The sequence below is a fragment of the Zonotrichia albicollis genome, chromosome 10, assembly GCF_047830755.1.
Source record: "Zonotrichia albicollis isolate bZonAlb1 chromosome 10, bZonAlb1.hap1, whole genome shotgun sequence".
Classification (NCBI taxonomy): domain Eukaryota; kingdom Metazoa; phylum Chordata; class Aves; order Passeriformes; family Passerellidae; genus Zonotrichia; species Zonotrichia albicollis.
The window spans coordinates 27367050-27393394 of record NC_133828.1 but is presented as its reverse complement, the minus strand read 5'-3'; the positions used below and the strand labels follow the sequence as shown (position 1 = coordinate 27393394).

The window sequence follows — 26345 nt, the reverse complement described above, 5'->3', positions numbered from 1 at the left end:
TGCGGCCGCGGGCTCGGCCCTGCCCTCCCGCCGGCTCCCGCTGCCCGCGGGGCAGTCCCACTCACGGGCCCCGCGCCGCCGCCGCCGCCCCGCCGCTGCCGCCGCCATCTTCCCGGGCCGCGGCGCCGTTGCCGGGCGACCGGCGGCGCGCGGTCACGTGACGGCGCGCGGGGGCGGGGCCCGTTTCCCTCACGGGCCGGGCCGCGGCGCCGGGCGCTGCTCCCGCGGCTGCGGCCCCGGCCAGGCCGCTCTGCCGAGTGCGGGCGGGGCCGGCAGGTTCGGCTCCACTAAGGGCCGCGTTTCGTTCCGCTGGCTGCCTTGATTTAGCGCGGCCTCGTTGAAGGCTCGAACAGGTTCCGTCTGTTCCAACAGACGGTGATCGTTACCTATTTGAAACTTAACGTTACCTATTGAGGCATTTTGCCAGGAGAATCGCTGTTCGGTTGCTTTGGCGATTGTTGATGGAGAAATTAGTGTCTGCTCAAACTGATGGTATGTCAGTACAGGAAGATTGGTGCTGTGTTAGCAAGTGGTAGTAAGTATGAGTTAGATATTGTCACAATTACTATTTTAAACAGAAGTTGGGCACTGAACTTTGGCATTTACAAATTACATTTTTAGCTACAGCACAACTTCCCATCACGGTAGTGGCCATAAATAGTTTATTTTGTTCCGATATTTTCTTCCAGAATTTTTCTCTTCTAAGCACAAGGTCAGGGTAGAAATATAGTACTTCTGTTTATATAAGTAATTTTCTTTTTTGTTTGTTTTGGAAACTTATTTTCTCACAGCTATGAAATTTCTGTTGGTTTTTGATTTTGACCATACAATCATAGATGAAAATAGTGACACCTGGATTGTGAAATGTGCTCCTGAAAGAAAACTTCCTAATGGATTAAGAAACTCTTACCAGCAGGGACATTGGACAGAATATATGGGTAGAGTCTTTGTCTACCTGGGAGACAATGGTGTCAAAGAAGATGAGATGAAAAGAACTATGACAACAATTCCTTTCACTGCAGGAATGATCGATCTTCTGGGATTTATTGGCGAGAACAAGGAGTTGTTTGATTGTATAATTGTTTCAGATTCTAATACAGTATTTATTGACTGGATTTTGAAAGCTGCTGACTTCCATAAAGTGTTTGATGAAGTGTTTACAAACCCTGCAGCATTCAGCAGTACTGGCTATCTTACTGTACAGCACTTCCATGCTCACCATTGTACAAAGTGCCCTAAAAACCTTTGCAAAAGGAAAGTTTTAAAAGAATTTCTAGACAAACAGTTGGAGCGCGGAGTGAGTTATACACAAATTATATATATAGGTGATGGTGGGAATGACTTATGTCCAGTAATGTTTTTGAAGAAGAATGATATTGCTATGCCCAGGCAGGGGTATACCTTGGAGAAAAGGATTTCTCAGCTGGCCCAAAGTCTCAGTCCTGTACAGTGTTCTGTTCTGGTTTGGTCATCTGCAATCGACATTATGTCTTACCTGAAATCACTTATAAAGGAATGATTCAAATGATAAAAGGAAACTGATGCAGTTACATTTTAGCTTGTTGGGAGAGAAAAACTACATGTGTATAAAAGCTCAAAATTGTATAATTGGACTATTATCTGAAATTATGGGGTTTTTAACCACAACATAAAACTGTTTATGTTCAATGCTGGTGATAATAGGAAAGTGCAGTAAAAAAGGCCTTCTAACACAGTACAGATTCCAATATAAGTGGAGATGGGGTGTTGGGACAGACTTGTTCATTAGTTTTTGGCTATTCCCTCCCCTCCAACCCTTTACAAGTACATAGCTGATATATACTTGCAATCTCACACACTTAGGGGAAGGAGTAGGATTCCTCTTGAAAAGAATTAAATTCTTTATCAGAAAACATTAGGTGCCAGGAGCATGGTTCTAGAGCTGTTGGCTTTTATACTTCTCTGATCTCATGGCAAGTTATTTGCTTGTAATCGTGTTTAATCCAAAGATGCATTTATATTTTCAATCAATTATTTTACCAAACAAAATTACTTTTTAATATTTTGTATTATCTTGTATTGTAAAGACAATAAAAGTTGCGGTCACTGACAAATGCAGCACAACTGATTTGTGTCATGTATTCTGCTGGTCTGTGTTTCATCAGGCCTGGAGAGAGTAGACACAAGTGTAGGTGTCAGCCTTTGGCTGGTCAGACCCTTTTTCCTCTGGAAAGCTGTAAGGATGTTGCTTTTTTGTTTAAAGAAAAGTCTTTCTCCCATTCTGCCTACTTCCCTGACAGTGCTACTGCCTCTGTACAGAGCTGGCACTGCTTTGATCTTCCATGCTGGCAGCTCGGAGCCAGCCAGAACCTTTTTTCCTCCTTGGTTGCTGCTGCAGTGCACAGGCTCACAGAATGGAACATACATATACAGTATACACTGATTTTACCTATTCATTCTCATTTATATCTATACCACAATCTCTTACAGTCTGGAAGGAAGCATCAATATCCATTTTAACTTTTAAACAGATTGATATCCATTTTAACTTTTAAACAGATTGTTCTGTCTAAGTAGTTCTAAAGAATTGTTTGTCACCATGCAGTCTTTACCACTGACAGTGAGATGAGCCCCAAGTGTTGGTGCATGTAAAGGTACTAAAGGTAAGTCTCATTAAACTTAAATAATGTGTTTTCCTGCCAAATGTTTTTATTCTTATATCTCAGAAAAGGTTCAAAATGCTGATGTAGTCTGCTATTAAACTGAGGTCATATTTAGCTTAAGTGCTTTAATAACTGAGAGATTAGGCCAACTTTCACAGTACCTCAGTTGCAGATCTCTGAGGAGTAGCTCAGCAGCCTGCAGTTGCTGTATCTGTCTTCTTTTGTTTTCTGTGCAATGTTATTCTCATTTTCTTATCAACATTTCATGATGTCACTACCTTCTTTTTCCTTAATTGAAGATTTTTGAGTGGTCTTGCCCGTTTTCAGGCTGCTGGTTTACATAACTTTCCCTTGTGCACTTCTTTCCTTGCCTCACCTATTTTACTGTATTGTAGAAGGTTGCTTTGAACACTCTGTTGCCTAAGATGTCCAAAGTAATATACTTCAGTTCTCAGGAGCCTGCCTTTAGTGATGGATATTTGGTAAGTGTCTGAGATGTTCATATTTGGGATCTTGGCCTATTGTTTTACTCAAGGGCACAAAGACATCTAAGGACTGGTGGGTCTCAGGCTGTGGCAGGTTTAAGTTGTCTGGTTTACAGGTCATACAAAAGAATGGTAATGGCTGTTGCAAAAGGCAGTTTCATATATTACATGGGCTTTTAAGTTGTTGCCATTGTTTGACACCAGCTGGCAACTAAATAGAGCAGCTTGTGCACTCCAATCCCTCACTGGGTGAGTAGGAGAATTGGGGAAAAAAATTAAACCTCATGAATTGAGATGAGAACAATTTAATAATTGAAACAAAATAAAATATAGTAGTACTTGAATTACTATAATTGTAATGAAAAGGAGAGAGAAAGGAATGAGGTCCAGGAGAAACAAGTGGTGTATAATACACTGCTCCCCACCCTGTGATGGCTGCCCAGCCCACCCTGAGCACTGATGGGCCCCTCCCAGCCGACTCCCCCAGTTTCTGTGCTGGCAGTGCCCTCCGTGCTGTGGAATTTCCCTTTGGCCTGGCCAGGCCGGCTCTCCTGGCCCTGCTCCCCCAGCTCCTCGTGCAGCTTCTCCCTGACAGGGCATGGGAAACTGAAAAGTCCCTGACTGTGGGTAAGCACCACTTAGCAACAACCAAAACAACAGAGTGTCATCAACATGATTGCCATGGGAAATCCGCAACAGCACTAACCAGCGACTAAGAAGGAAATTAACTCTATCCCAGCCAAAACCAGGATAGTTGTGTGTTTCCTTAATTCTAGATGTGCTACTGAGTGTTCCAGATTCTGTGCTGATCTCGTCTGTATTTTTCAGAACTTAGTTATGGACCAGATTGCTTTCAGTTTGTCCACAGATCTTGGTTACAGCTTGCTTAAAAACAAACAAAAAGTAGTATATCAGTGATTACTCAGCTTTTTCTTCCACTTACACTAACTATTGTTGTTTTAGCCTTAAGGGACCTACCCTGTAATTTGCTGTGAGAGTGAGATATTGGGTGAGAAATTGTTTTTCATCCTCAAAAAAGGATTTTTCTGTGGCTTTGATTAAAGTGCTGAAGCAGGAGTTGAGAGTAGATTAAGCAGAGTACATGAGATATTAGGAATTATGTTATAATCACTTCAAGTAGAGGGTAGAGCTGATGATATTTGCCAGACAAAGTGCATGTTGGAGACAGAAGAAATTTTTCAATTCCAGTAGGCAGACCATTAAGCTATTAATTGGGTCTTGTTTGGGTTTTTTTTTTTCCCACTTAAAAGAAGTGAGGATTTTTCTGAAGCACCACAATTACCAAAATTTTCCACGTTTGGTTACAATGGAGGGGAGATGAGTATCTCTAAAGAGTGAAGCTGGGAGCCTGGCCAAAAGAAAGGGAAAAGCTCCTTGAAGGGGGATGCATGTTCAGTACTCAGTACTGAGTGTTGCTGACCTCCTGACTTGCTCTCTGGGAGGGAGATGACTTAGGGAAAAATGTTATGAAAAAAAAAGCCTAACAGAAGTCATATCTGTATGGGGAAGGTTCTGTATGCTAGCAAGTGTGCTGTCATACACCATGACTGTGTGAGTACTTAGCCTTAGAATTGTGTGCTAGTGCAATAGCCAAGACTTCAAAGAAGTTCCTGCTTGTCCATAGGAAGCGATGAAATGGAAAACAAAGCTGTTGGCATGGGGGTGTACAAAGACTTAGGGCTGCAAAAGAGAATTTTCTGGCTAAAGAAATGGAGTAATGTAGCTGAGGGACAGGCCCATGTCAGACAGCAGAGCTGTTGTAATTACTGGGTTACACTACAAACTCCAGTTCTCTGGGCTAACAATGCACCCAGAGGGGTTGAAAAAAAAGGCATAGATGTGTGTGGGTATGGGGAAGTTTTGGTTTTGTGGGTTTTTTTGTTTGTTTGGATCATTTTGTCTCATATTACTGACCCTTTGAATCCTGGTGCAGGGCTAGCATGGGAGGAAGGATGGCAGAGGAGTACAACCATTTACACTTTCCTGTCTGGATTTCCTTAGTTCATACTTCTGCTTTGTGGCAGAAATACCACCAGTAATTAAAAGAAAAATATGATGCTTTTTCATCTGTGTTGAGTGGGAACTATCAAAATTTCTCCTTTTGGGTATTACTGGCACTTAGCTAATAATAATATTCGCCTCCTTTTGGTTGAAGAAATTACTGGCAGTTCTTTCAATCTCCCTGCTCTGGTAGGGCAGGGAGAGCCTGGCTGCTGGGTGCAAAGAATCTGAACCCTGCTGCAGATGGAGAGCCCACAGCTGCTTGAACCCGGAGGATGCTGTGTTTCAAATAAAGAAAATGTGTAGCTAGCAGAAAAAAACCCAAACCTTCTTAAATTGTGAATCACATTTTCAGGAGTTTTAAAAGCCAATACACCCTTCTTCCTAAAAAATTTACTTATAGTTGGAATCTTTGTGGGCATAATTTGTTACTGTCCTTTTCACCCTGCCAGATTCAGGAGTTTGGGGAGAGCTGTGGCTGCTCTCCGGTAATGGGGGAGCCCTCGGAGCTTGCTGCTCTTCCCAGTATCGCTCCTCCAAGCGCCCTGGGAGCGCGGGGCGCCCTGCGAGAGGCGGCTTTAGGTCGCTGACAGCGGCGGCCGAGCCCCCTCGCTTTGTTGTGTGGCTGAGTGACACCGAGCTGGTGACGCTCCCCAGGCATCTGCTCCTGTCCCTAACACGGCCGGGCCTTCTGTCACCACTGCTGACAGCCTTTAACCCCTGCCCCGGGGTGGGGAGCGCCGGGACGGCGGCGGCAGCGGCTCGGGCCGGACCCTTCGGAGGCGAGCGGGGGCCGGGCTGGGCGCCGGGGCGCGCCGGCCTGGCTGAGGGGTGCCTGGCGGGGGGGCCGGCCGGGACACCAAAATAGGAGCTGCGGCTGCGGCCCCGCTGCTCCCTCCGGCAGCGGCGCTTCCAAAGACGGTCAGGGGCCGCCGCGGGCTGGGAGCCCCCGTGTGCCGGGCGGGTCCGCAGCCGGAGCGCGGCCGGGCTGCGCGGACAAAGCGGCGATGGCCGCGGCCGGGCAGGAGGAGTACGCGTACCTCTACAGGGACTCCGCGCACCCCGCCGGCTTCTTGGAGGCGTTCCGGGCGTTTTACCTGGACGGGCTGTTCACCGACATCACCCTGCAGTGCGCCTCGGGGGTCATCTTCCACTGCCACAGAGCTGCCCTGGCAGCCTGCAGCAGTTATTTTAAAGCCATGTTCACAGCCGATATGAAAGAAAAATCCAAAAACCAGATCAGCCTTCCCGGGCTCAGCCATGCCGTACTGGAAGCTCTCGTGAATTATGCATACACATCACAGATCCAGATAACAAAGAGAAATGTCCAAAGCCTACTCCAGGCTGCAGACCTGCTCCAGTTCTTGTCAGTAAAGAAAGCCTGTGAGCAGTTTCTGGTAAGGCACTTAGATACTGACAACTGCATTGGGATGCACTCCTTTGCCGAATATCATGATTGCTCGGAGCTGGAGAAAGAGTCCAGAAGGATTTTGTTATCGCAGTTTGAAGAAGTGTGGAAGCAGGAGGAGTTTCTGGACATTGGCAAGGAGAAGCTCTCTTATATTCTCTCCAGGGAGAATCTCAATGTTCAGAAAGAAGAGGCAGCCATTGAAGCTGTCATTAAGTGGGTGACACACAACGTGGAAGGAAGAATTGAAGACATCTGTGAAGTGCTGAGCTGCATCAAATTAGACTTAGATAATGCATATTTGAGGTCAGCTTTAAGCCTGCAAAAAAAATGCCGACTCAATGACAGTAAGATAAGGTCACTCATATATAATGCCCTGAACCTCAATCCCAAAGGTCTTTCCAGAAGATCCACAGCAGCCATGTATGTAATTGGAGGATATTATTGGCATCCCTTATCAGAAGTGCATGTTTGGGATCCTTTAACCGATGCATGGGTCCAGGGAACAGAGATGCCAGATCACACCAGAGAGAGCTATGGGGTCACCAGTTTGGGACCAGACATATATGTGACAGGAGGTTACAGAACAGAGAGCATTGAAGCTCTTGACACCGTGTGGATATATAACAGCGAGAGAGATGAGTGGACAGAAGGCTGCCCCATGCTCGATGCCAGGTATTACCACTGCGCCGTGTCCTTGAGTGGCTGCGTTTATGCACTGGGAGGGTACCGAAAGGGAGCTCCAGTCCAAGAAGCTGAGTTTTATGATCCTTTAATACAGAAATGGCTTCCCATTGCAAACATGATCAAAGGTAGGTAAACTTTTGTATAGGGTCTGCCTCCGATGTTAATTCTTTTGTATTTGCCATTTTTAAGTGCCGTGGAAACATTTAGGATTTGATGCAAAATCTAGAGAAATCCATGGGAATTTTCTGTTAATGTTGGTGGGCTTTGGTTCAGGTCTTCACTAGCCAAATAACCATAACCATCCAAATGCTATATTGGGCTGTGTCATAGAACAGCGGGTAGAAAAGTAAGTGGCAGTCTCAGTTTAATTTTGCCTTTTACATGAGTAAAATTTCTGTTCAAACTAGAAAGAAATCAGAAAACTACCCAGGATAAGAGCCCAATGTTGTGATGTGATTTCAGGGTTTACCTCAGAAACCCGCGTCGTCCATCCAGTACACAATCAAAGAGCAAGCTCCAATAAAGGGGCTCTATTACTTTTACATATGATTTTCCATGCAGTCATTTATAAAGGTGTCATAATTTAAAACTTCTTGCATGGAGTTCCCTCCTATTTCTGTGTTTCATCTATTCAGGATCCTTTATTTAATCTTTAGTACGAGGATAATGAAAAGCACTAATACCTGTTTCTAGCAACTAAGGTAGTGCTCTACTAAAAATGTATGAATCACAGCCTAACCAAAGGGTATTGACTCTGAGATGAGCTCAGTTGGTCTGAGCCTGGTGCTAAATAATGCCAGGGTCACTGGTTTGATCCCTGTATGTGCCATTCACTTAAGAGTTGGATTTGATGATTTTTCTGGGTCCCTTCCAACTCAGACTATTCTGTGATTATTTTGTAACAGTAACAATAATATTACAGTTAAACATTTTATCATACATTTTTATAAATGAATGCAAATATTTATAATTAGATATAAAAATTTACTGTAAGTTAATGAACATACTATATTTTTCAAGAGAATTTCTGGATGTATATGTAAAAGAAAAAAGCAGGCCTTTACAACTTTCTCCATTGTTTGTATGTTTTCCTCAGACATTGCTACTATTTTTATTTCCTTTGAAAGTAGAAATGCTATGCTAATCTTATGAGTTACATATTCTATGCAGTTGTTTTGCCAGTTTTTATAAGTGTGAAACTAAGATGCTGAGACCCCCCTTTGCTTTATTTCATGTTGTTGTCCTAAAGACAGTGTTAGAATGGCTCCGTTGTTTGTGTCCTTGTATATACAATAGCTTAATTAGTAATACCATGAGAACGACCAAAAGTATCAGAAAAGATACCCCGAGACATTGAACAATCTCAACTCCCACTGTCTTTGCTCTTGCCACCTAACAACTCTAACTTAGTGAAACAGTGAAACTAATTGCCTATTCCAAAATCAGTGAGACAGTGTGACTTTACTTACTGTCTAAAAATCCAGGGAACTATTGGGTGGTTGTATTATGTGCCATATATATTGGTTACTGCAATTTTATTTAGTCATTCTTGACTTTTGCTGATATCTTCATAAATCTGTTTTATTCACATTCAGTTAAATACTTGCAAGCATATACTGTTAATAAATATTAACAAATCATTTGAAATGGAGTTGTGGATGGAAGAGGCCATGGTTATTGCATGCAGTCTGAATGCAGTTTGACTTTCACACTGTGAACAGGAGTTGGAAATGCCACTGCCTGTGTCCTGCATGAAGTCATCTATGTCGCTGGAGGTCACTATGGGTACAGGGGAAGCTGCACCTACGATAAAATCCAGAGATACCATTCAGGTAGCAATGAATGGAGCATAGTCACCACAAGTCCACATCCAGGTAAATAATTTCTCTAACAAAAATAGAGCTTGATTTGATTACTTGTACCTGGGAGTCCTTAAGCCCAGTTAGGGGTTTTTGGCATATTCCTAATTTAAAAAGAAATGCCTGTAGGGCAGCAAGGGCTGTTTCCAAACTCTGAAAGTGGAAAGGAAGACCTTCTTCAAGTGTCTGTTCTATAGAAATCACTATATAAATACCGAATTAATGAATGTCCACATTCTATTAAATAATATAACTTTCTGTAAAACCTAACTATTCATTGACATTTGGCAAAAACTATTTATACTAATTTTAAAAGGGTTTTCTCTGTGTTCTACATCTGGTAACTAAGATTTTAAAGCAAATTTCACTGAGTACTGGTGCAGTAATCTAGCAGAAAATCCTGAGGTGTCTCCTAAGCTCAATGAGAACATTCAGCTGCCCTCAGTGGTGCCCAATGTTTGTCATGTACTTGCAGTTTAATTTAATGTTATCATGCTGAATTGTGCTGTATTCCTTTCTTTCTGAAGAATATGGATTGTGTTCAATTACGTTACAAAACAAGATCTATTTTGTGGGTGGACAGACCACGATCACTGACTGCTATGACCCAGAGCAAAATGAGTGGAAGCAGATGGCTCACATGATGGAGAGAAGGATGGAGTGTGGCACAGTGGTCATGAACGGATGCATCTATGTAACAGGAGGATATTCCTATTCAAAAGGAACATACCTGCAGAGCATTGAGAAGTACGACCCTGAACGGAACAAATGGGAAGCAGTAGGTAATCTTCCCAGTGCTATGCGGTCACACGGCTGTGTCTGTGTGTATAATGTGTAAGCATTGCAATTGCATCTTGCTGTTACAGAAAACAGCAGATGCAGTATTCATATCAGTACTGATTACCTCATCAGGGGTTGTCTAATACAATCACTTAGTAAACATTGTTAATAACTAGATATAATTTGTTCTCATTTTAAACAGCTCAGAAACATGAATGTGATAAAAAGATTTCCATATATTTTTCAGTCCAATCATTCTTTGTCATGGAAGTTCTCAAATTGGTCTAATACTTTGTACAGCAACATAGGAACTACTGTGAAAAATTGATTTGTTTTTGTTAATCACTGGATGAAACTATGACTTGGTGCTAAGATGAGTAAAGCCAAACAAAATACGGTTCTAAGGACTACTGGCCTTAAGATGAAATCTTTGCCAAGTGTATGGTATATGCAGAGCAATGTCACTGGGATTACTAGGTTATCCGATTCAGAAATGGGCATTTACAGGATGCCTCTAACTCTACCTTTAAGTGCCAGAGCAAAGACAAGCTTAGGCTAGGAATGAGAGAAGAAATGTTGGTAGTAGCCCCAGAGCATGGGCCAAAAGCATGCACTAGTTTTGCTGAAGGAGAAGTAAAATGGCATTCCTCTTTGCCATTCTCACACTCTCTTCGACATTGCCAATGAGAAAGGAAAAAAGACTCTGCAAAGCTTTGCAACGGGATCTTTGGCTGATGCACAGGTATTTGTAGTTTGGGTGTTTCTGGGGGGGAGGGCTGTTCAGAGAAAGGCCTTAATGTGCTGACTCTTTTTTAATATCAATTCAACTGTGTGCCTGTGTGGAATGGAAGGAGAAAATGAGAGAGACTGGAAAGTTAACATCCGCCTGAGATTCAAACTTCTCTATGTTGTTTAATGCCATTTGATCTTTCCTAAACTGTGACTTGATCAAAGGTAACAACGAAAAAAACTTGTTAAAGTATGTTATGCATGAAGAAAAAATATGATCTATAGGATCGATTTATTTATTTTTTATCTCAGAACTTAATATGAGATCTTCAAATCTGTGTAGAAAGTGGATTTTTGTAAAGTGATTTACAGACAAACAGATTACACTCTGACAGTGATGATCCAAATGAAGAAATGCTTTGGGGAACAGAGAAGGCTCTTTTAGCACTGATCCCCCAGTCCAGTTTATAAAATGACTGCAGAAAGAGCTGTTAGACATTGGTGTGAGAGGCAGGGACAATACAGGGCTGCCGTAGGGTGTGGTGGGAACTTCCCACACCAGCACTGCCATCTATAAAGAAATTTAGGTTTTATTGGATTTCTCACATACAAATAAAGGACTTTTCCAAGCAGTAAGCTCTGAGTTGATAATATTTCTTTGCTTGATCATAAGCATTTTCAGCTTTTTAAAAATTCTTTCACATTTTTATGCTATTTCTGACTTGCATTTGACTGTTTGTAGCAGGTGGCACTCAGTTCTGGCTTTGATGTGAAGTTCTGTGGTGTATATGTACAGTTCTTTTTTTGATATTTTCATATGTTGCCTCACTATGTCAGAAGCTTGTGTGTGTGTTCAGTGTTTTGCTTTGTTACCCATCTCACTGAGATCTATTCAGGGATCCCACATAAATTGTTTAAAGACTCTAAAGAGGGGTAGAGACTTGAACTCCGAGGCTGTTTGAAATGCGTGGGCCAAGCAGGTGAGCAAGAGATAAATTGAGTTTGTTTCTCCTGGAAATATCTCCACAGCCGACAATTGCTCAAGGGCAGGTGGAGATTGAAAGGACAACATCACAAGAATAGGAAGGTGATCTTTGTATTGAATGAAACCACATTGAACTCAATGTGTTTATATAATTTTTCAGTGCAGATTATGAAGCTTCATGTTTGTTGAAAAACACAAACATAGAACAGCTGCTTGTGGCTGGCCTTGAGGTTCATTCTGGTCTGTATCCTGTCACCAACAGTCGTGAGTCAGTGAAAGGATCTGAGAACAAGGTGAGGAATAACAAAACTAAACCCCTCAGCATCCACTTGCCAACTGCTTGCAAACCAGGTGCTTGATGTTGGTGAAAGACAGCGCTGGGGATTCCAGGGCTGGGGCACAGGCACAGGAAGCTGGACTCTGCTTTGTGCCCCTGGACAACCTGCAAGCAAGCAAATGCTGCTGTTTGGCCTCAGTGTTAAGTGCAAAGTGGAGAAAAAGCCTTTTGTTCTCCCCTGTCAGGAAAGAGTTTGTTGGTCTGGCATAAATAAAAGTCAGAGAAATTGCTGCTTAGTACTTCAGTTGAATCCTAATTTCTCAAAGATTTTCAATGCATTAGAATAAATGGAGAGAAGAGTAAGTTTGGACTAATGGTTAAATTTCAACTGGGGCTATTTTTCACAATAACCTACGATGCCGTTTTAAGTTAACTCATGTAGCACATCCCAAGATGTGTTGCAATCAGGTCTCAGGCACAGGCAGGAACATGAACTCAGCAGGAGGAATAGGATTCTGACCCCTGGTCAGCAGCCTATGAGGAATCTCTTAGCCATCTGTGGAATATGTTTTTACAAACAGTTGAATGTAAACACTGAATTATTGTGCTATTGACCTGTGACCTGTACTGTGGTAGACAGTTTTATTGTTTTACTGTTTCACCTATAAACTAGAAAATTAAGTAACGTGGAAGTCAGATCAATTGTAAAATCAATACTATTGCTTAAAATTTTCACTTCTGCAGTTCCCTTGTTTGTAGTACTATAGATGCCCACAGTACATCTGTAGTGTTTAAGTGAATGTTTGCAATACCTATTAAATGTGAATATACCACTAGTGTACAAATTCAAGCTGTCAGTTTTGTTCCCAGCGCGCAGAAGCGGCGACAGAAAGGGTGACCGGGTGAGCGCAATCCCCGCGCGCCCGGCCCTCACGGACGCGGGCGCGCCCGCCCCCGCCCCGCCCCGGAAGTGGCGCGCGCGTGAGGGGCGGGCGGGCCGCGGGGGCTGCTGGGCTGCGCGGCGCCGACTCGCGGTCTCTGGAGCGGCGGAGCGGGGCCCGAGCGCGCAGGTTCGTGTGGGGCCGCTCCCGGCGACTCGCGGGCGGCGCCGCTGCCGCTGCTCGGCTGTGCCGCGCCGGGCCCGGTCCTGCCGGGCCGCGCCGGGGCAGGGCTGGCGGCGGGGGCGGCGGCCAGGCCGGGAGGGAGGCAGGCAGGGAGGGTTCCCGGAGCAGGGGAGCACGTGCCGTCTCGGCCCGGCCGTGCCGCCGCTCCCGCGGTCGCTTCCCGCCAGCAGCGCTTCCCGCAGGACTCGGTGCGCGCTGCGGGGCCCGGGCTCTGCCGGGGAAGCGGAGCCGGCGGCAGCGCTCCCGCCGCGGGGAGCCGGGCCCGGCCTGAGGGAGAGGTGTCCGCTGGGCGGGAGGCTGGGCCACGGCGCCCCAGGCTGTCCGGCCGCGTGTTGTCGCTGCAGGCATGTCTAAGTGTCAACAGCAAACTGATGCTCTCCTGGCACAGTTCAGGGAACGACATTTCAATTACTTACAGAATTCTAAGAATTTTTTTCTTCCATTGCACCGTTTCTACTTAAAAAAAAATAGTTAAAATTACCATCTGTGAAAATGTGTGGCTGTAATTACCCTTAAATAAAAACCACGCTCAGACCTCTTATGCAGGGATTCCTGAAGGAGGCACAATATGAGTACAGGTCCATGTTATCTTAACGGGAAAGCTTTCTTTTTAAAACAAAGCCTTCCACTCTATTACAGTAACCAGCCCGCAACTAAACTTTGTCTTGAACTAGAAACTAAATGTCTGGTAAGAGGAAAATCTACTTGGGAGTTCTTGTGGCATGATCTAGCTAATACAGTGTGGGATCTAATTGTTCTAGGTACAGGAGTTGACTGTAATTGGTTATAATTTAAACCTAATGTCTACTTGCTTTATTTTAACCTGTTTTTTTAATGTTTCATGTGGTACTGATACAGACTTTTGGCATATGGAAGGAACAAGTCAGTATAGTTTATTAAGAAAGCCCTTAAAATGTTTTGTAGGATTTTGCATGCAGTTCAGACCGTGATTGCTGTTCATTGGAGCTTTTTATCAGTCTTCACTGCTGCACAGCAACTGAAAACTATTGATCTGGAAGTTGTCTTGTGCCAAATGACTGAGCTAGAGAGTCTGAAGTGAGCATGTGCATGTGCAAAGGCTAGAATTTCTCTTAAATTAGAAGTCTGCTTCTGCTTTTGTTCTAAATAGGTTAGAGCTCAATCACTGACCGAATTCCATGCATGGCAAGTTTGAGTCTTTCTTAGTCTTCCTTACTAACACCACTAAGTTTGTTACTTGCAGCTGAAAGGATGCTTTTTGAAAAAACTTTTCCATGTGTAAGACTTATTCTAAAGGACTCGTCCTAAGTCTTGTGTTGGATCATGCTTTTTTGTATTAACCTTGAAAACACTCTACTTCCTTAGACTTGGTTTTTTTCTCTTCTTGACAGTGAAGCTGAGCCTTATGTGGAAATTGAGTTTTTGGTTTTGAGTGTTTTGGTACCTGGGCTGAGGCAGACTGGACAGCAGGCAGAGACTGCTCTGTAGGTTGCCATTAAATTAGATCAAATTTGGTGTAATGTTAAATAGAACACTGATTTCTCTCACAAGGAGGGTGCTAAGACTGTACCAGCACCTGAATGGTGGTGAAGCATTTGTCTCCTCTAGTCAGGGTGGCTCATGTGGGACATCTCTGAAATAACTGCAACTCTCAGCTTGGGTGCTCCAGCCTGGGTTCTGTCAAGTGCTTTCTTTATGGATCACACTCAGCATAGCTGGCAACTACCACTTGCTGAAATCATGCTTTAAATGCTTTAAAGAGTGTTACAGTTAGGTACAGGTGCAGGCACAGCACCTTTCAAGGCTGTAAGTGCTGAAGAATTACAAGTTCAAAGGCTTGAATGTGGCTTTGAGATCAGGAAGAGGAGGAAATGACAATACTGCAGGCTGCAGCAGGCTGAACAGTTACTGAGGAATTAAACTACTAAAATAAGAAGATGAGGCTGCCAACGGGGCATTCTGCTGAAGAACATAATTTCCTGTAACAAGGGCACCTCGGGGGAGTTTTCCCTGCTTCTGTGTTGCCAGTCATCTGGATGCTGTGAAAGATGTTACTGCCCTGCAAGCAGCAGAGGAGCAGCAGGTGTATGGTCAAATCTCCCTGTAAACCAGCAAGCCATGAGGGCAGAACCATCTTTGCCAGCAGCCTTTGTGATCACAGATCTATGAACTGGGGGAATACAACCAGGAAACCTCTGTAACTTCTGCAGATGGATTTAAAAAGTGTGGTAGTGCTCAAAGGGAGAAAGAAGAAATCTCTGCTTCATAGTTAAAACTGAATTCAGTCTAATTTCTGACAGCTTCATAAAGCTACATTTTTTCTCAAGGAATAATCTTCACACTCTATCCTTATCTTAAAAGCAACTAGATAGAAAATGTTTGATCCCAGTTTATTTTCTGGCCAGTAGCTGCTTTTGTAGTGACTGCATCTGATGTACTGCGATTATACACCTGCTGCCAGTTAAGTAAAGTTACTTCCAAGTTAAAATCTCTTACGTTATAAAGATACTTGATTCACTATTGAAGCAGAACTGCAGTGAAGACACATTTGTAAGGGAGAGAAGGAGACATCTTTAGGATGTGTCAGTAAATGCAGATATTTTCATTCCATCCTCCAGTAAGTTCTGTGAACTTTCCAAAGATTAATCAGGAGGCAGAAACTTCAGAAACACTTTCTCATTATACCTATGTAGGAATTGAACATTTTTGTTATTGATTGTTTTGCCTAGTGATGAGAGGTTGGATTTGACTTAAAAAACAAATGTTGTTGACTCTCAGTTTTGTTGTTCTAAACTGAGAATCTGTGCCTAGAAAAAGGTATGTAACAAATAAGGCTGAGAAGTGCCAGCATTTCCTAAATTTTATCTTGACTGCTGAATGCCAAAAGCTGCCCTAACAACCAAAGTGAGGGGATTTTTCCCCAGTTGTTTCATAGTTTCCTCTTGGAGTTCTGCAGTCGTGTTGGTAGTTGCTTCCCAGACATAACTGTATGGCTAATGAACTTGGCTGTTACCTTATTTAGATGGGCTGCAGTGCAATGCAATGCTACATGAATGTAAGTCTGTGGAAAATACTATTCAAAACTTAGTGCTTTTGCTCTGTATTCTCTTCAAAACAGCTGGTGAAAATGGCTGAAAATGGAAATGGTGAAAATATGTCTATCTTGGAAAGCAAAATCTGTCAGCAAATTGAGGTGAGTTCAGTTTATAGTTTGGGATCTGGACCGAGGTGTTTTGGGGGCATTCATTGGCAGGGACTTGGCTAACTGGAAGCTTACATTATTGGGAATTAGACTCAAGTCTTCAGCTCTTTAAACAACGTCAGAACTCTGTAATAGGTATTTAATACTTTAGGATAGTCATAATTGTAATTTAAGTTGGAAGATATACTTCTCTAGAGTTGCTTGTAAGAACACCATTTCAAAACAGAAAAGGTTTAATTTGCTAGCATTTTAGGTGCTATAGCAAGTGAATCATTAAAGAACTTACTACCATGTTTGCTGGGGTTATTTATTCTACATGTGCAAATAGGAGGAGAGTGCATTTTAATTCTATGTGCCTCAATTTTTGTGGGGAAAAAATCCTCCTCAGGAATCTCTGCTGGTCAAAATAGTAGCACAATTGCATAACTTGCTATTGTGATTTAGTTCTTTGTAATTTATTGCTACAAATTACAATTAAACTTATATGCCTACTTTGGATTAATTCTTTTTTTCTTTAGAAACTTGCAGGGTTACCCTACAACAGAAAACCCGAGCCCATTGCTTTAAATGGCACATAGAACAAAACCACTTTGCTGAAGGACAGAAATGAAGCTGCACGTGAATGCCCATTACCATATGGAGCCATTATTCATTTGTAACAAACAAACAAAATGTGGAGATTCCTCAGCCTCTACATTTTGTGGTTTGTTACATATAAATAGTTGACAAAACTAGATTTTGGTAATGTGAGTTTGAGATGTACTGGAGGAAGAGGTAGTGTTGTAAAACTTGCACTGACTTTTCAAAGCACCACGATATTGGTGAAAATATTCCAGCTTACTTTATGGTTTCAAGTATTTGAGCTTTGCTAGGTGACTGCACGGAAAGAATCTGATTAACTTGTCTGTCTTGAAGTGAATTGTCTTCCCATGCCGGACAAGATCAAAATAAGAACATAATAATTAAAATTAAAAATCAAATAATGATTTCTTTACCTTACAGTGTTTTCTCGAATGAGACCTAGACATTCCAGTCTGTGTGTATGATTTTTCAGTGTGCACATGCCATATTCTTGCATACGTACTCCTTAAATGAGTGCAGCCTGGATCTGCTGGTGACACATTTGACTGTTGACTCAGCTAAGCTTGATCAGGGTGATAAATGCTTATCATGTTAACAGAAAAAGCTTTACTCCTTTCCTAAACAAAATTGCAATCTCTTTTTGCCTCATTAATGCCACTGGATGAAGAACTGTTTTGGTGTGGGGTGGGTTTGTTTGGGTTTTTGAGGGGTTGGTTTCTGGTGATTTTATTTTTACAGCTTACACATTGCAGCTAATTTTTTACAAAGGATCACATTAGACCAGGAAATAACAATTTCAGAATTCCCAATTGCTCAGATTAATTAATTTTCGTATGTCTCAATCTACTGCAGTAAGCTGTTAGATGAAAATGAGGTTTTAAGACTGAAAATTTAAAGACACATCTCTCTTTCCTCCCCTTCCCCCTTCCTTTTTGCAGTACTATTTTGGCAATCACAATCTACCAAGAGACAAGTTTCTAAAGGAACAGATCAAACTAGATGATGGCTGGGTACCTTTAGAAGTAATGATCAAATTCAACAGGTAAAGCAAAGTACAAGTAATGTGGATAAAAGATTAACTTTAAGCTACCTATCTCTGTTTGGGGCCAAGTGTTCCTGATGTGCATTTACTTTTCCATCTCTTTTTTAACATCTGCCTTCAGTTTTGCCTGTGTATTTGTAATAACCTCTGTCTGCTTACTCAATAGGTTAAGTCGCCTTTCAAAAGATTTTGGTGTTATTGTAGAAGCACTGAGAAAATCCAAGACTGGTTTAATGGAAATAAATGAAGACAAAACTAAAATCAGAAGATCTCCAAATAAACCTCTTCCTGAATTAAATGACCAGTATAAGGCTGCAATTAAAAACAGATCTGTATACGTTGTAAGTAAATTTTTCTTTACTTTATGCTGCCCTGCATGTCTTTAACTGATAACTATCTGAGATAAAGCTTGAATTAACTCGTCCTATAGAGGTTATAGTTTTTAAGAGTCACTTTGTGGCATATAATTGAAGCTCATTGCTATCTTGCAGAAAGGCTTTCCACTAGATGCTACTCTTGATGATATCAAAGAATGGCTTGAGGATAAAGGTCCCGTTGAAAATATTCAAATGAGGAGAACATTGCAGAGAACGTTTAAGGTAATGATGAGCATTTAGGCCTGGGGCAGGGATCCCTCCTGGACAGCATTCTGTTCAGTTACTCTAACAAGATCTCTTATCACTTAACAGGGCTCAATATTTGCAGTGTTTGATAGTGTTGAATCTGCTAAGAAGTTCACAGAGATACCAAATCAAAAGTACAAAGACACAGAGCTGATCGTACTTTTCAAGTAAGTCACTTAACTGATACATGAACTAACAGTGGTCAGGGGTGGATTTAACAAGAACCAGGCTTGGCCTGAGAAGTGAGTTTTTCATGGCATCAATAGCTGTACCTTTTGGAGACTGAGACTTAGCATCTCAGCTTGGAAAAATAATTTCATCTATTATAACAGTATTTAAATTAACCTATATTCTGTTGAAGGGAGGAGTATTGTACAAAGAAGAATGAAGAAAGGAAACAAAACAAAGTAGAAGCGAAAGCAAGAGCTAAACAGTGAGTCACTGCCAATCAAAGTGTGTGTCTTGCTTGCCTGACCATGCTTGAACTGACTCATAACTAATTTAACTTTTTTGCAGGGAAAAAGAAGAAAAGCAGAAACAAGCAGCAGATGCTGAAATGGTATGGGTTTCTTAAATCACCTACATTTTATAAAGCTAACATGGAATATTCTGTTTAAAATGTAATACAGAACACTTTCTAGAAAGTCACTTCAGCTTTTCCAACTAACTTACAGTAAGAGAGTTTTGTCATGCTGTTTTAATATTATTTTCAATAGACTAATTTTGTTTAAAGGCTCATGTTCTGAATTTACATTATGAGACATGTTTGCCTGTTCAGAATGTTCCTGAATGCACCATTGAGATGATGATTCTTCTATGGTATTTAAAGGATCCATTAAGGATTTCATCAGTATTATACAAATTTCCAACCTATCAGCCTTCAGAAAGCTGTTTTGTAAAATTTAACGAGTGTGATTAATATGGGAAAGGAGTCCTAAGTTCCATGTAAGTGTATCACAGTAAGCAAAATAAACTCAAAGGAGGGGACACACACTGTACAAGACTTGGACATCAGCAGGACTAGGTTATGTAGGAAAAGTGCTTGAATTACTGTAACTTCAACTGCTTATCACTAGTATGTTTAATAGGATTGAGGGGGGAATATAGATATTCAAACTTGACTCTTCAATGATAATGTGGGGGTTTTTAATTGAATTTAGAAATCTCTGGAAGAAAAGACAGGATGTCTTTTGAAGTTTTCTGGTGATCTAGATGACCAAACGTGCAGAGAAGACCTCCATGAAGTATTTTCTGGTCATGGAGAAATCAAGTGGATACACTTTGTCAGAGGTGCAAAGGAGGTCAGTAATCTTAGACAAGGACTTAAGATTTTGGTATTGAAGTTTGAAAATGGATGATTAAATGTTTGTTCTTTTATGTTATCAAGTAAGTTATTGTCTTGTGAAATTGCAGAATATTTAGAGAATTTAATTTTTCCCTTCTTTCAGAAGAACAGATAAAGGCTCCAGCCTTGTTAGTTGAGAAGGTCAAAACTAAGAATGTTCATTAGCACAGTCTGAGGGCTTTGCTTCAGTCTGGTCATGTTATACAATCATACAAAAGTCATGAATTTGCTGAGGCACTCAACAGGATATACTGTTCATCATTCTAGCTGAATGTTTCTGCAGTAAGATTAAAATGAAAATACCACTCTTCTTTTAAAGGGAATTATCCTATTTAAGGATATTGCCAAAGAAGCTCTGGAGAAAGCCAAAGCAGCACATAATGGAAACTTGCAGCTCCGGAACAAGGATGTTTCATGGGAAGTGCTGGAAGGAGATGCAGAGAAAGAAGCTCTGAAAAAAATCCTGGAAGATCAGCAGGAATTGCTGAAACAGAAAACAAAAGGTTCTCCTTCCTCTTGTTAATTTAAGCCTTTATAATGTCCTAGAATTGGTGGATGAAATTCACTTGTAGGTAGTCGATATATACTGCAGACCGACCTTAACTGTAAAGCAGTCTCTGCAGCTGGCCAGTTAAGAGACAAATGATACAAAGTTCCCCATCTTATGTCTCCACAGGGCGCAAAACTAAAGGAAAAGGAAGAGGGGGAAAGATACCTCAGGGTGCACAAAAAGGAAAAATACAGTTTCAGGGCAAGAAAATAAAGTTTGAGAATGATGAAGAAGATGGTGAAAATGATACTAAAACAGGTATGTCATTCTGTGCACTTGATGCAGCTTATTCAATACTTTTACAGAAAGTAGCTCCATGTACTTGTGTTTCACATTTGGCTCTGCTTTGTGGCATTGCTGCCCTCCTTGCGGTATCTGCCTTAAGAGTCTTGTGCTCAATTCCTTCCACAACTGTCCAAAAAGCATATTAAGACAATTACTATATAGATAATAATTATCTATATAGTAGTATATAGGTAAGGCTATAGTGCATGGTTGTGTAAAACAGCCATGCATTGAAGCATGGTGATTGTCAGCAGCATTACCCAACTGGACAGACTCAGTCTTTTTGACTGGTGCTTTTTTTTCCTTTAAGGATAGGAGAAGATGTACTAGCTCAGCCTGTCAGTATTTAGCTTGGAGCAGAGGAGGAGCTGGGATTTAGTAAAGCAGGTGCTATATACTCCTGTTCATTCCATATAGACCTGCTTAACTAAAACCCAGTGAACCCTACTCTGGTAGATTCTATTCCTTCATTTGCTTACCTGCCCTCCTGCTGTGGAGTTAGAAAGGGGTGAAGCTCTTCAAATGGGGCATTTTAGAACATCTAAAAGCTTTACTGACAGTAATAAGCAAACCCTCTAGTGTAGCTGTGGCTGTAGATAACTGGGACTCAAACTTACATGGTGGGAAGAGTTGGGGTCTTTTCAGATTTCAGGCAAAGCTTTCCTTTACTCTGAATGACTACATATTCAATCTTGCAGAACCAGCAAGTCCCAAGAAGAGACCACTAGAGGAAACAGAAAAGGAAGAACCTGCACCAAAACAACTGAAAACAGAAAATGGAGATGGCAATCAGTAATAGTCAAATAAAAGAATTTAAAAAATTAGTGGGTTTATTGTTCCGTTTTCAATAGATTTTAAATACATGCCTCAGTTCAGGACTTTTTTGGCAGAAAATCTTATGAAATCCACTTCAATGTCAACCTACAATTAGAGAAAAGTTTTATTTTATTGGGTTACAGCTTTTTTTTTTTTTGTTTAAGAAGCATGCTTACTGCTAACACAAAACCCTGGACAACTTTTCTATTTATAGTTTTGTTTATACTGTCAAATCTTCTCAGTTTTTCTGGCATCTCATTCAAATGTAAAAGGTTTTGGACTTTGTAATCTTGTGGTTATGTTTAATAGCAGCTGGCAATAAATTCAGAACTTAAAACTGCTTTCTACTGAAGCCTGGTTAATATAGTATAATGTTTCAACTGTGAAGTAGCACAAACTTAAATAATTTTAAGTTCAAGTCACCAAGAGCATAGTCAGCAGCTGATTAAAGCTTCTGTTCTTTGCTGCTCAATGTACTAAACAGTGTTCCAACTACTGCTCACTCTCCTCTCTACTTTGCTCATGGTAAGGGATGGGGATGCATGGCTTCCAGGCCAGCATTCAGTAGCAAAGCCCTTGCTGTGGGCTGAGGCTGCCATGCTGTGGGTCAGAACTGTATCTTTTCCTAGTGAGCATGAGTTCCTCCTGCTGCCCCCAGGCTGGCCCTGAAACAATGCTACTGCTCTGACATCCTTGTTACTGTGGCCCTCAGCTCTGCATCCACTCCAGTCAGAGCTGCAGACAGCATTGAGCTAAGAGCTAAGAGGAGTCGAGTCAGGGAGGCTGCCCTTAGCTTCACATCTAATTGCAGTGCTGCTTTCAACTTTGTGTACAGCTCTGGCAGTATCGTGATGCTTTTCCCTGTTCAGCTACCAAACTGAGTAACAGCAAGGAGCCACTGAATGCTGTGACCATTCTTTATCCAGTACATATGGCCCTAAAACTTCAATCTCATTAAGGAGAAATTATTTATCTCAGCATTTTCTAAGTTATGTTAGGTTTTATACTTACTGATTTCTTCTTATGGAACTTGTATGATGCTGGTAAGTCAAACCTAAGTTCTGTGAACAGTATAAAGGAGACATGTTAGACTAGGATGATAATCAGTCCCTTAGGCCCTACAGCCATGTGCTTCTGTTTCCAATGTCTGCATCTGTTGTGGCCTGTCATACCTGTTTCATCTCTGCACTTCATTATGACTAAACACTGAAGCTGGCCATATCACACAGTTAAGTGGATGGCAGTTGTGTTTCAAGCACTTGTGCAGCTTCATGTCCCAAGTTTTATGATTGTAAAAAGCATCTGGTTATCAGAAGAACTTGGAAGATACTTAACTGGCAAAAATATATAGGTGGCTAAGGACAGGATGCTGTTTTCGTGTGTGAGAACTGACCTGTGTTTCACTTTCTTTTTCAGCAACATGCAATTTGAAGCAGGAAGAGGTAACTTCTGCTTGAAAACAAAATCTAGTCCAGGAACAAACCTAATTCTGCACAGAATATGTATTTATCAGAGCTTTATTAAGCTCTGCTTTATTAAGCCTGCTTGTATTCTAGCCAGGTAGCAAAAAATTAAAAAAAAAAACATTTTAAAAGTCTGCTAAAAAGAGAAAGACCCGTGTCATTTCTGTGTTAAATCACACCTGAATTTATCTTGGGCTGTTATGACTGGCTAATAGTGTTAGAGATAATGTACAAAACCAAGAGATATTGGGGTTTTTTCCTGTTAAAAATAAATAAATATTACCTGCTAAGACTTCCATCTTCACTTCCCATTCTGCTGCTTTCTTTTGAATGTGCTACAAGTAAAAATGAGCTTTTAAAATTACCTGTTTTATAAACATCTACACCTCTGTACTTATTAAGTCTCCTGTGCTTTTGATTTTCAAGGCAAAGCATTAGGTCACATAACTATCTTGATGTATGTGAGATTGCAGTTATTTGATGTAATTAGTATTTATCCCAAACATACCCCACAAAGTAGCTGACAAATCAGTGAAGCTATAGACATCTATATAGCCAAATATTTCGTTGTCTGGTTAGTTCTTGCCCTACTAAAATGAAGAACTTACCTCTCGTGTTGAAGTTTTGTGAAGGGAATATACAGCTGTTTTTGCCATTTGTAGAGCAGTTTTCAGAAAAATCATATCAATTCCTAAAACAATAATGAAATTATTAGAATTGTTAAATGGAAGTGCAAAGATCTGCTGAATTTTTTCTGGAATAATAGCTACTTGAGAAACAGCACTGAATACATTAAGGTACAGAAAGTATTTCTAAAACATACTCAATTGCTTTCAATAAAATAAAAATTATATGGATATGAAATATCTAATATTTATTTCAAACCCCAGTGACTGTTAGTTACAATGCTGAAGTTGCTAATCTTAGGAAGCTGGTTCCAGATAAACAAAACATTAAGAAATTATAATATAAACAATATAAAGTAATAAACAAGGGATTGTTTCATTGAAAGCATTTCTCTTGCTGTTTGGTTTGTGACAATTTCTAACTGAGCGTCACAATTACCAACCTTTGTTATGCTTGGTACCAAACGGAGGGTTCATAATAACTGTGTCAAAAGTATCTGGCATGCTGTCAGATAGAGAACAGATGTCACACTGAACCATGTTGACATTCGTCAGCTCAAAGTCTTCAATATTGCTATTAAATATTTCCAGTGCATCTGCATCTATGTCAAGGCCCACACAGAATCTATTAAGAAATGTGCACATATTAGTCTACTGCAAACTAAAATGGTGTTTAAATTCTACATTAGGGATCTGTGTACACAACTTGGTTCATCTAGGAAATGTAATAAGCATACATAATACATTCAGTGCTGATAAAAATGCAAGTAGTTCTCTTGCCTTTTCTCAAGTATAAATCTAAATTTTGTTAAGGGAGTTTCATGTTTTCATTTAATGCTTATGGGGAGAGCAAATAACTTCCAAGTTAATGACAGCTGTCCATCACTTTCATAGTATGAATGGCTATTGATAGTCAAAACTTGGTAAATGTTAGCCTGATTATGAACCAGATTATAAACCTGAAATGTTTTAGTTCAGCAGTGCTATGTTTTAATCTTACTTTCTACTTTTCTATGCCAGAAAGAAATATAACCAGAAATATTAAATACTTACCCTGCTCCTAACATTGCACTTCCAATGCTGAGCATGCCACAACCACATCCTAAATCTGCAATTGTTTTGTTTTCAATATCATCAAAAGTATTGTGAATTGTATAAAGCATACATGCTGGGGAAAAGAAAACCCAAACAAAACAGGTCAATGATACCAAATATGATGTGATTAATCAAGAAAAGCTGTTTCTGCCTTCAGAAAAGTCTTAATTTTGCATTAGAAAACCCCTTTAGTTAAAATGATGTTCTCACTGCCTGTAATTCTCTTTTTCATTTATATGTGAAGAGTCAAAAACATTTTGACAAGTCACAGACTTTGGATCTTTGGTGGAGAGACAGAGCTCTAAGTATTGCTTGTGGAAAAAGTATGCCTCTAAACTTTTTTGGGGAAAAACAATAGAAGGATATAAAATATGTAAAAGAGCATAATTAAGGGTATAGATGAGCATCTCTATATATACTTTTACTTTTGTGGGTCATGACATAGCTCCATTTCAGCTTCTACAGTTACACATTACGACTGCTTCAATCACAACATTACCTTTTAGATTAATTAATTTGATTTTTGGATGGGACATTGTCTTAGGTTGCATTTTTCAAACAAAGACAGACATTACGAGAGTACTACTATACACATTCCTGCTGGATATGCTTTCTTAACTACTGTGTAGTGTAAAACCTTCAGACAATGCAGTAGAAATTAAAAGTGTTGATGAAATAGTAAAATAGAAAACAGTGGTGTGTGTCACCTGTACCTGCAATATGAGGTCTTGTTGGATACTGTTCAAGGAGTAGCTTTGGATTTTCAAAAGTATCAACTTGTTGAAGACAGCTTTCCAGTTCTTTAAGCTTTAATTTCTTCATGTTTATGGTTTTACTAAAGAAAATAACGTGTAATCAGTTACAACAATATAAATAAACCACGTATGATCTTAAATTATTTCATACATAAAACCCCCTGGTGCTCTTCAGCATCTCCTGGGTGTTTTCACGCCGCCGTTTCCCGGGGCGCAGCTGGTGGCGCACCGATGATGGGGAAATGCCCGGGCGGCGGCAGCCCCGCTCCTCACCGGCTCCCGGAGTTCAGGCCCCGGGCTCCGCTTCTACCGCCCGGGCCCGCCCGCCGCCCAGCCCTAGGCGGGGCAGGAGCTGGGCCCCAGCGACCGCCGCCACCTGCCCCGTCCGCTCCCGCCCAGCGCCGTCCCCGCTCGGTACCGGGCCCGCTCACCGCAGCTCGGCCGGGCGCTCCGAGCGCCACCGCGCACTTCCGACTTCCGACGCGCCGCCCCGCCCCTTCCCGGCTGACGGGCACCTGCGGGAATGAACCGCCAGGGAGCTTCCCCGTGTGGCGCTAACAAGTGCGAGCTTTGGTCTCGTTTATTATAAACACGAGACATTTTATTGCAGCCTTACGTGCCACCGCTGAGCGGTGCCTGTGAAAGCGCCGGGGACACACCTGGCAGAGCGGGCTTTTTCGGTGGTCCCGCTCCTGAGTGCCCTTAGGGACAGAACAAGGAACTGGAATTTTGCTGGCGCGCTGGGAAAAGCGGTCGTGGAGAGGAGTAACATTCACCTGGAACCGCAGCGCGACACAAGCCGCCAGCAGACGGGCAGCCGTAGGAAACGCAGGCAAAGCAAGAAGCGAGGCAGCTGCCTTGAGGCCCGTAGCTGTCGGGTAGAAGGTTACTGTCATTTAGGAACAGATCTTTTCGTATGAGACTTTCCATTGCACAGTTGAAAATCTATTTATCAAGGTTTAAAGCCGCCGATCGGTGTGCGAA

General features: G+C 41.6%; 6 protein-coding genes across 14 annotated transcripts in view; 3 read left to right on the top strand and 3 right to left on the bottom strand.

Moving 5' to 3' along the window:
- Positions 1-195, bottom strand: part of CFAP210 (cilia and flagella associated protein 210) — an 8414-nt gene extending 8219 nt beyond the window's left edge. For both annotated transcript variants that reach the window (XM_074548529.1, XM_074548530.1), the window contains exon 1: positions 66-195. In XM_074548529.1, coding sequence (XP_074404630.1) covers positions 66-108 — 43 coding nt within the window. In that variant the 5' untranslated portion in view covers positions 109-195. The remainder of the gene's footprint in view (positions 1-65) is intronic.
- Positions 1-2052, top strand: part of PHOSPHO2 (phosphatase, orphan 2) — a 9917-nt gene extending 7865 nt beyond the window's left edge. The window contains exon 5 of the mRNA XM_074548534.1: positions 792-2052. Coding sequence (XP_074404635.1) covers positions 792-1519 — 728 coding nt within the window. The 3' untranslated portion in view covers positions 1520-2052. The remainder of the gene's footprint in view (positions 1-791) is intronic.
- The window catches only part of SSB (small RNA binding exonuclease protection factor La), a 21993-nt gene extending 230 nt beyond the window's left edge, over positions 1-21763 (top strand). The window contains exons 1-13 of one of the 3 annotated variants that reach the window (XM_074548532.1): positions 12868-12944; positions 13638-13686; positions 16096-16170; positions 17700-17803; positions 17970-18144; positions 18295-18402; positions 18493-18593; positions 18788-18859; positions 18943-18985; positions 19587-19727; positions 20091-20274; positions 20448-20579; positions 21305-21763. In XM_074548532.1, the coding sequence (XP_074404633.1) occupies positions 16105-16170; positions 17700-17803; positions 17970-18144; positions 18295-18402; positions 18493-18593; positions 18788-18859; positions 18943-18985; positions 19587-19727; positions 20091-20274; positions 20448-20579; positions 21305-21402 (1224 nt within the window). In that variant the 5' untranslated portion in view covers positions 12868-12944; positions 13638-13686; positions 16096-16104 and the 3' untranslated portion in view covers positions 21403-21763. Of the gene's footprint in view, positions 1-12811; positions 12945-13637; positions 13687-16095; positions 16171-17699; positions 17804-17969; positions 18145-18294; positions 18403-18492; positions 18594-18787; positions 18860-18942; positions 18986-19586; positions 19728-20090; positions 20275-20447; positions 20580-21304 lie in introns of those variants that run through there. The other 2 variants (XM_074548531.1, XM_026791621.2) reach the window with 2 other exon arrangements.
- KLHL23 (kelch like family member 23) lies at positions 2511-11244 on the top strand. Its single transcript, XM_074548528.1, has 3 exons — positions 2511-7369; positions 8966-9118; positions 9631-11244. Exons 1-3 carry the CDS (start codon positions 6157-6159, stop codon positions 9939-9941), a joined length of 1677 nt encoding a protein of 558 aa, XP_074404629.1. The 5' UTR covers positions 2511-6156; the 3' UTR covers positions 9942-11244.
- LOC141730468 (uncharacterized) lies at positions 12287-21351 on the bottom strand. 2 transcript variants are annotated; one of them, XM_074548538.1, is made up of 2 exons: positions 21224-21351; positions 12287-13451 (listed from the first exon to the last, which is right to left on the bottom strand). In XM_074548538.1, exon 2 carries the CDS (start codon positions 13344-13346, stop codon positions 12729-12731), a length of 618 nt encoding a protein of 205 aa, XP_074404639.1. In that variant the 5' UTR covers positions 13347-13451; positions 21224-21351; the 3' UTR covers positions 12287-12728. The 2 variants fall into 2 exon arrangements, with proteins under 2 accessions (XP_074404639.1, XP_074404640.1); XM_074548539.1 differs by having other exon boundaries at positions 12287-13377; positions 21224-21328.
- Positions 21414-26345, bottom strand: METTL5 (methyltransferase 5, N6-adenosine). Of its 5 annotated transcripts, none has more exons than XM_005484043.4 (8): positions 26021-26345; positions 25320-25441; positions 24565-24679; positions 23955-24136; positions 23494-23576; positions 23169-23220; positions 22434-22483; positions 21414-21527 (listed from the first exon to the last, which is right to left on the bottom strand). In XM_005484043.4, the coding sequence occupies exons 1-8, from the start codon at positions 26131-26133 to the stop codon at positions 21474-21476; spliced, it is 771 nt and encodes a 256-aa protein (XP_005484100.2). In that variant the 5' UTR covers positions 26134-26345; the 3' UTR covers positions 21414-21473. The 5 variants fall into 5 exon arrangements, with proteins under 5 accessions (XP_005484100.2, XP_005484099.1, XP_005484098.1 ...); XM_005484042.4 differs by having other exon boundaries at positions 26138-26345; XM_005484041.4 differs by lacking the exon at positions 26021-26345 and adding an exon at positions 25793-25921.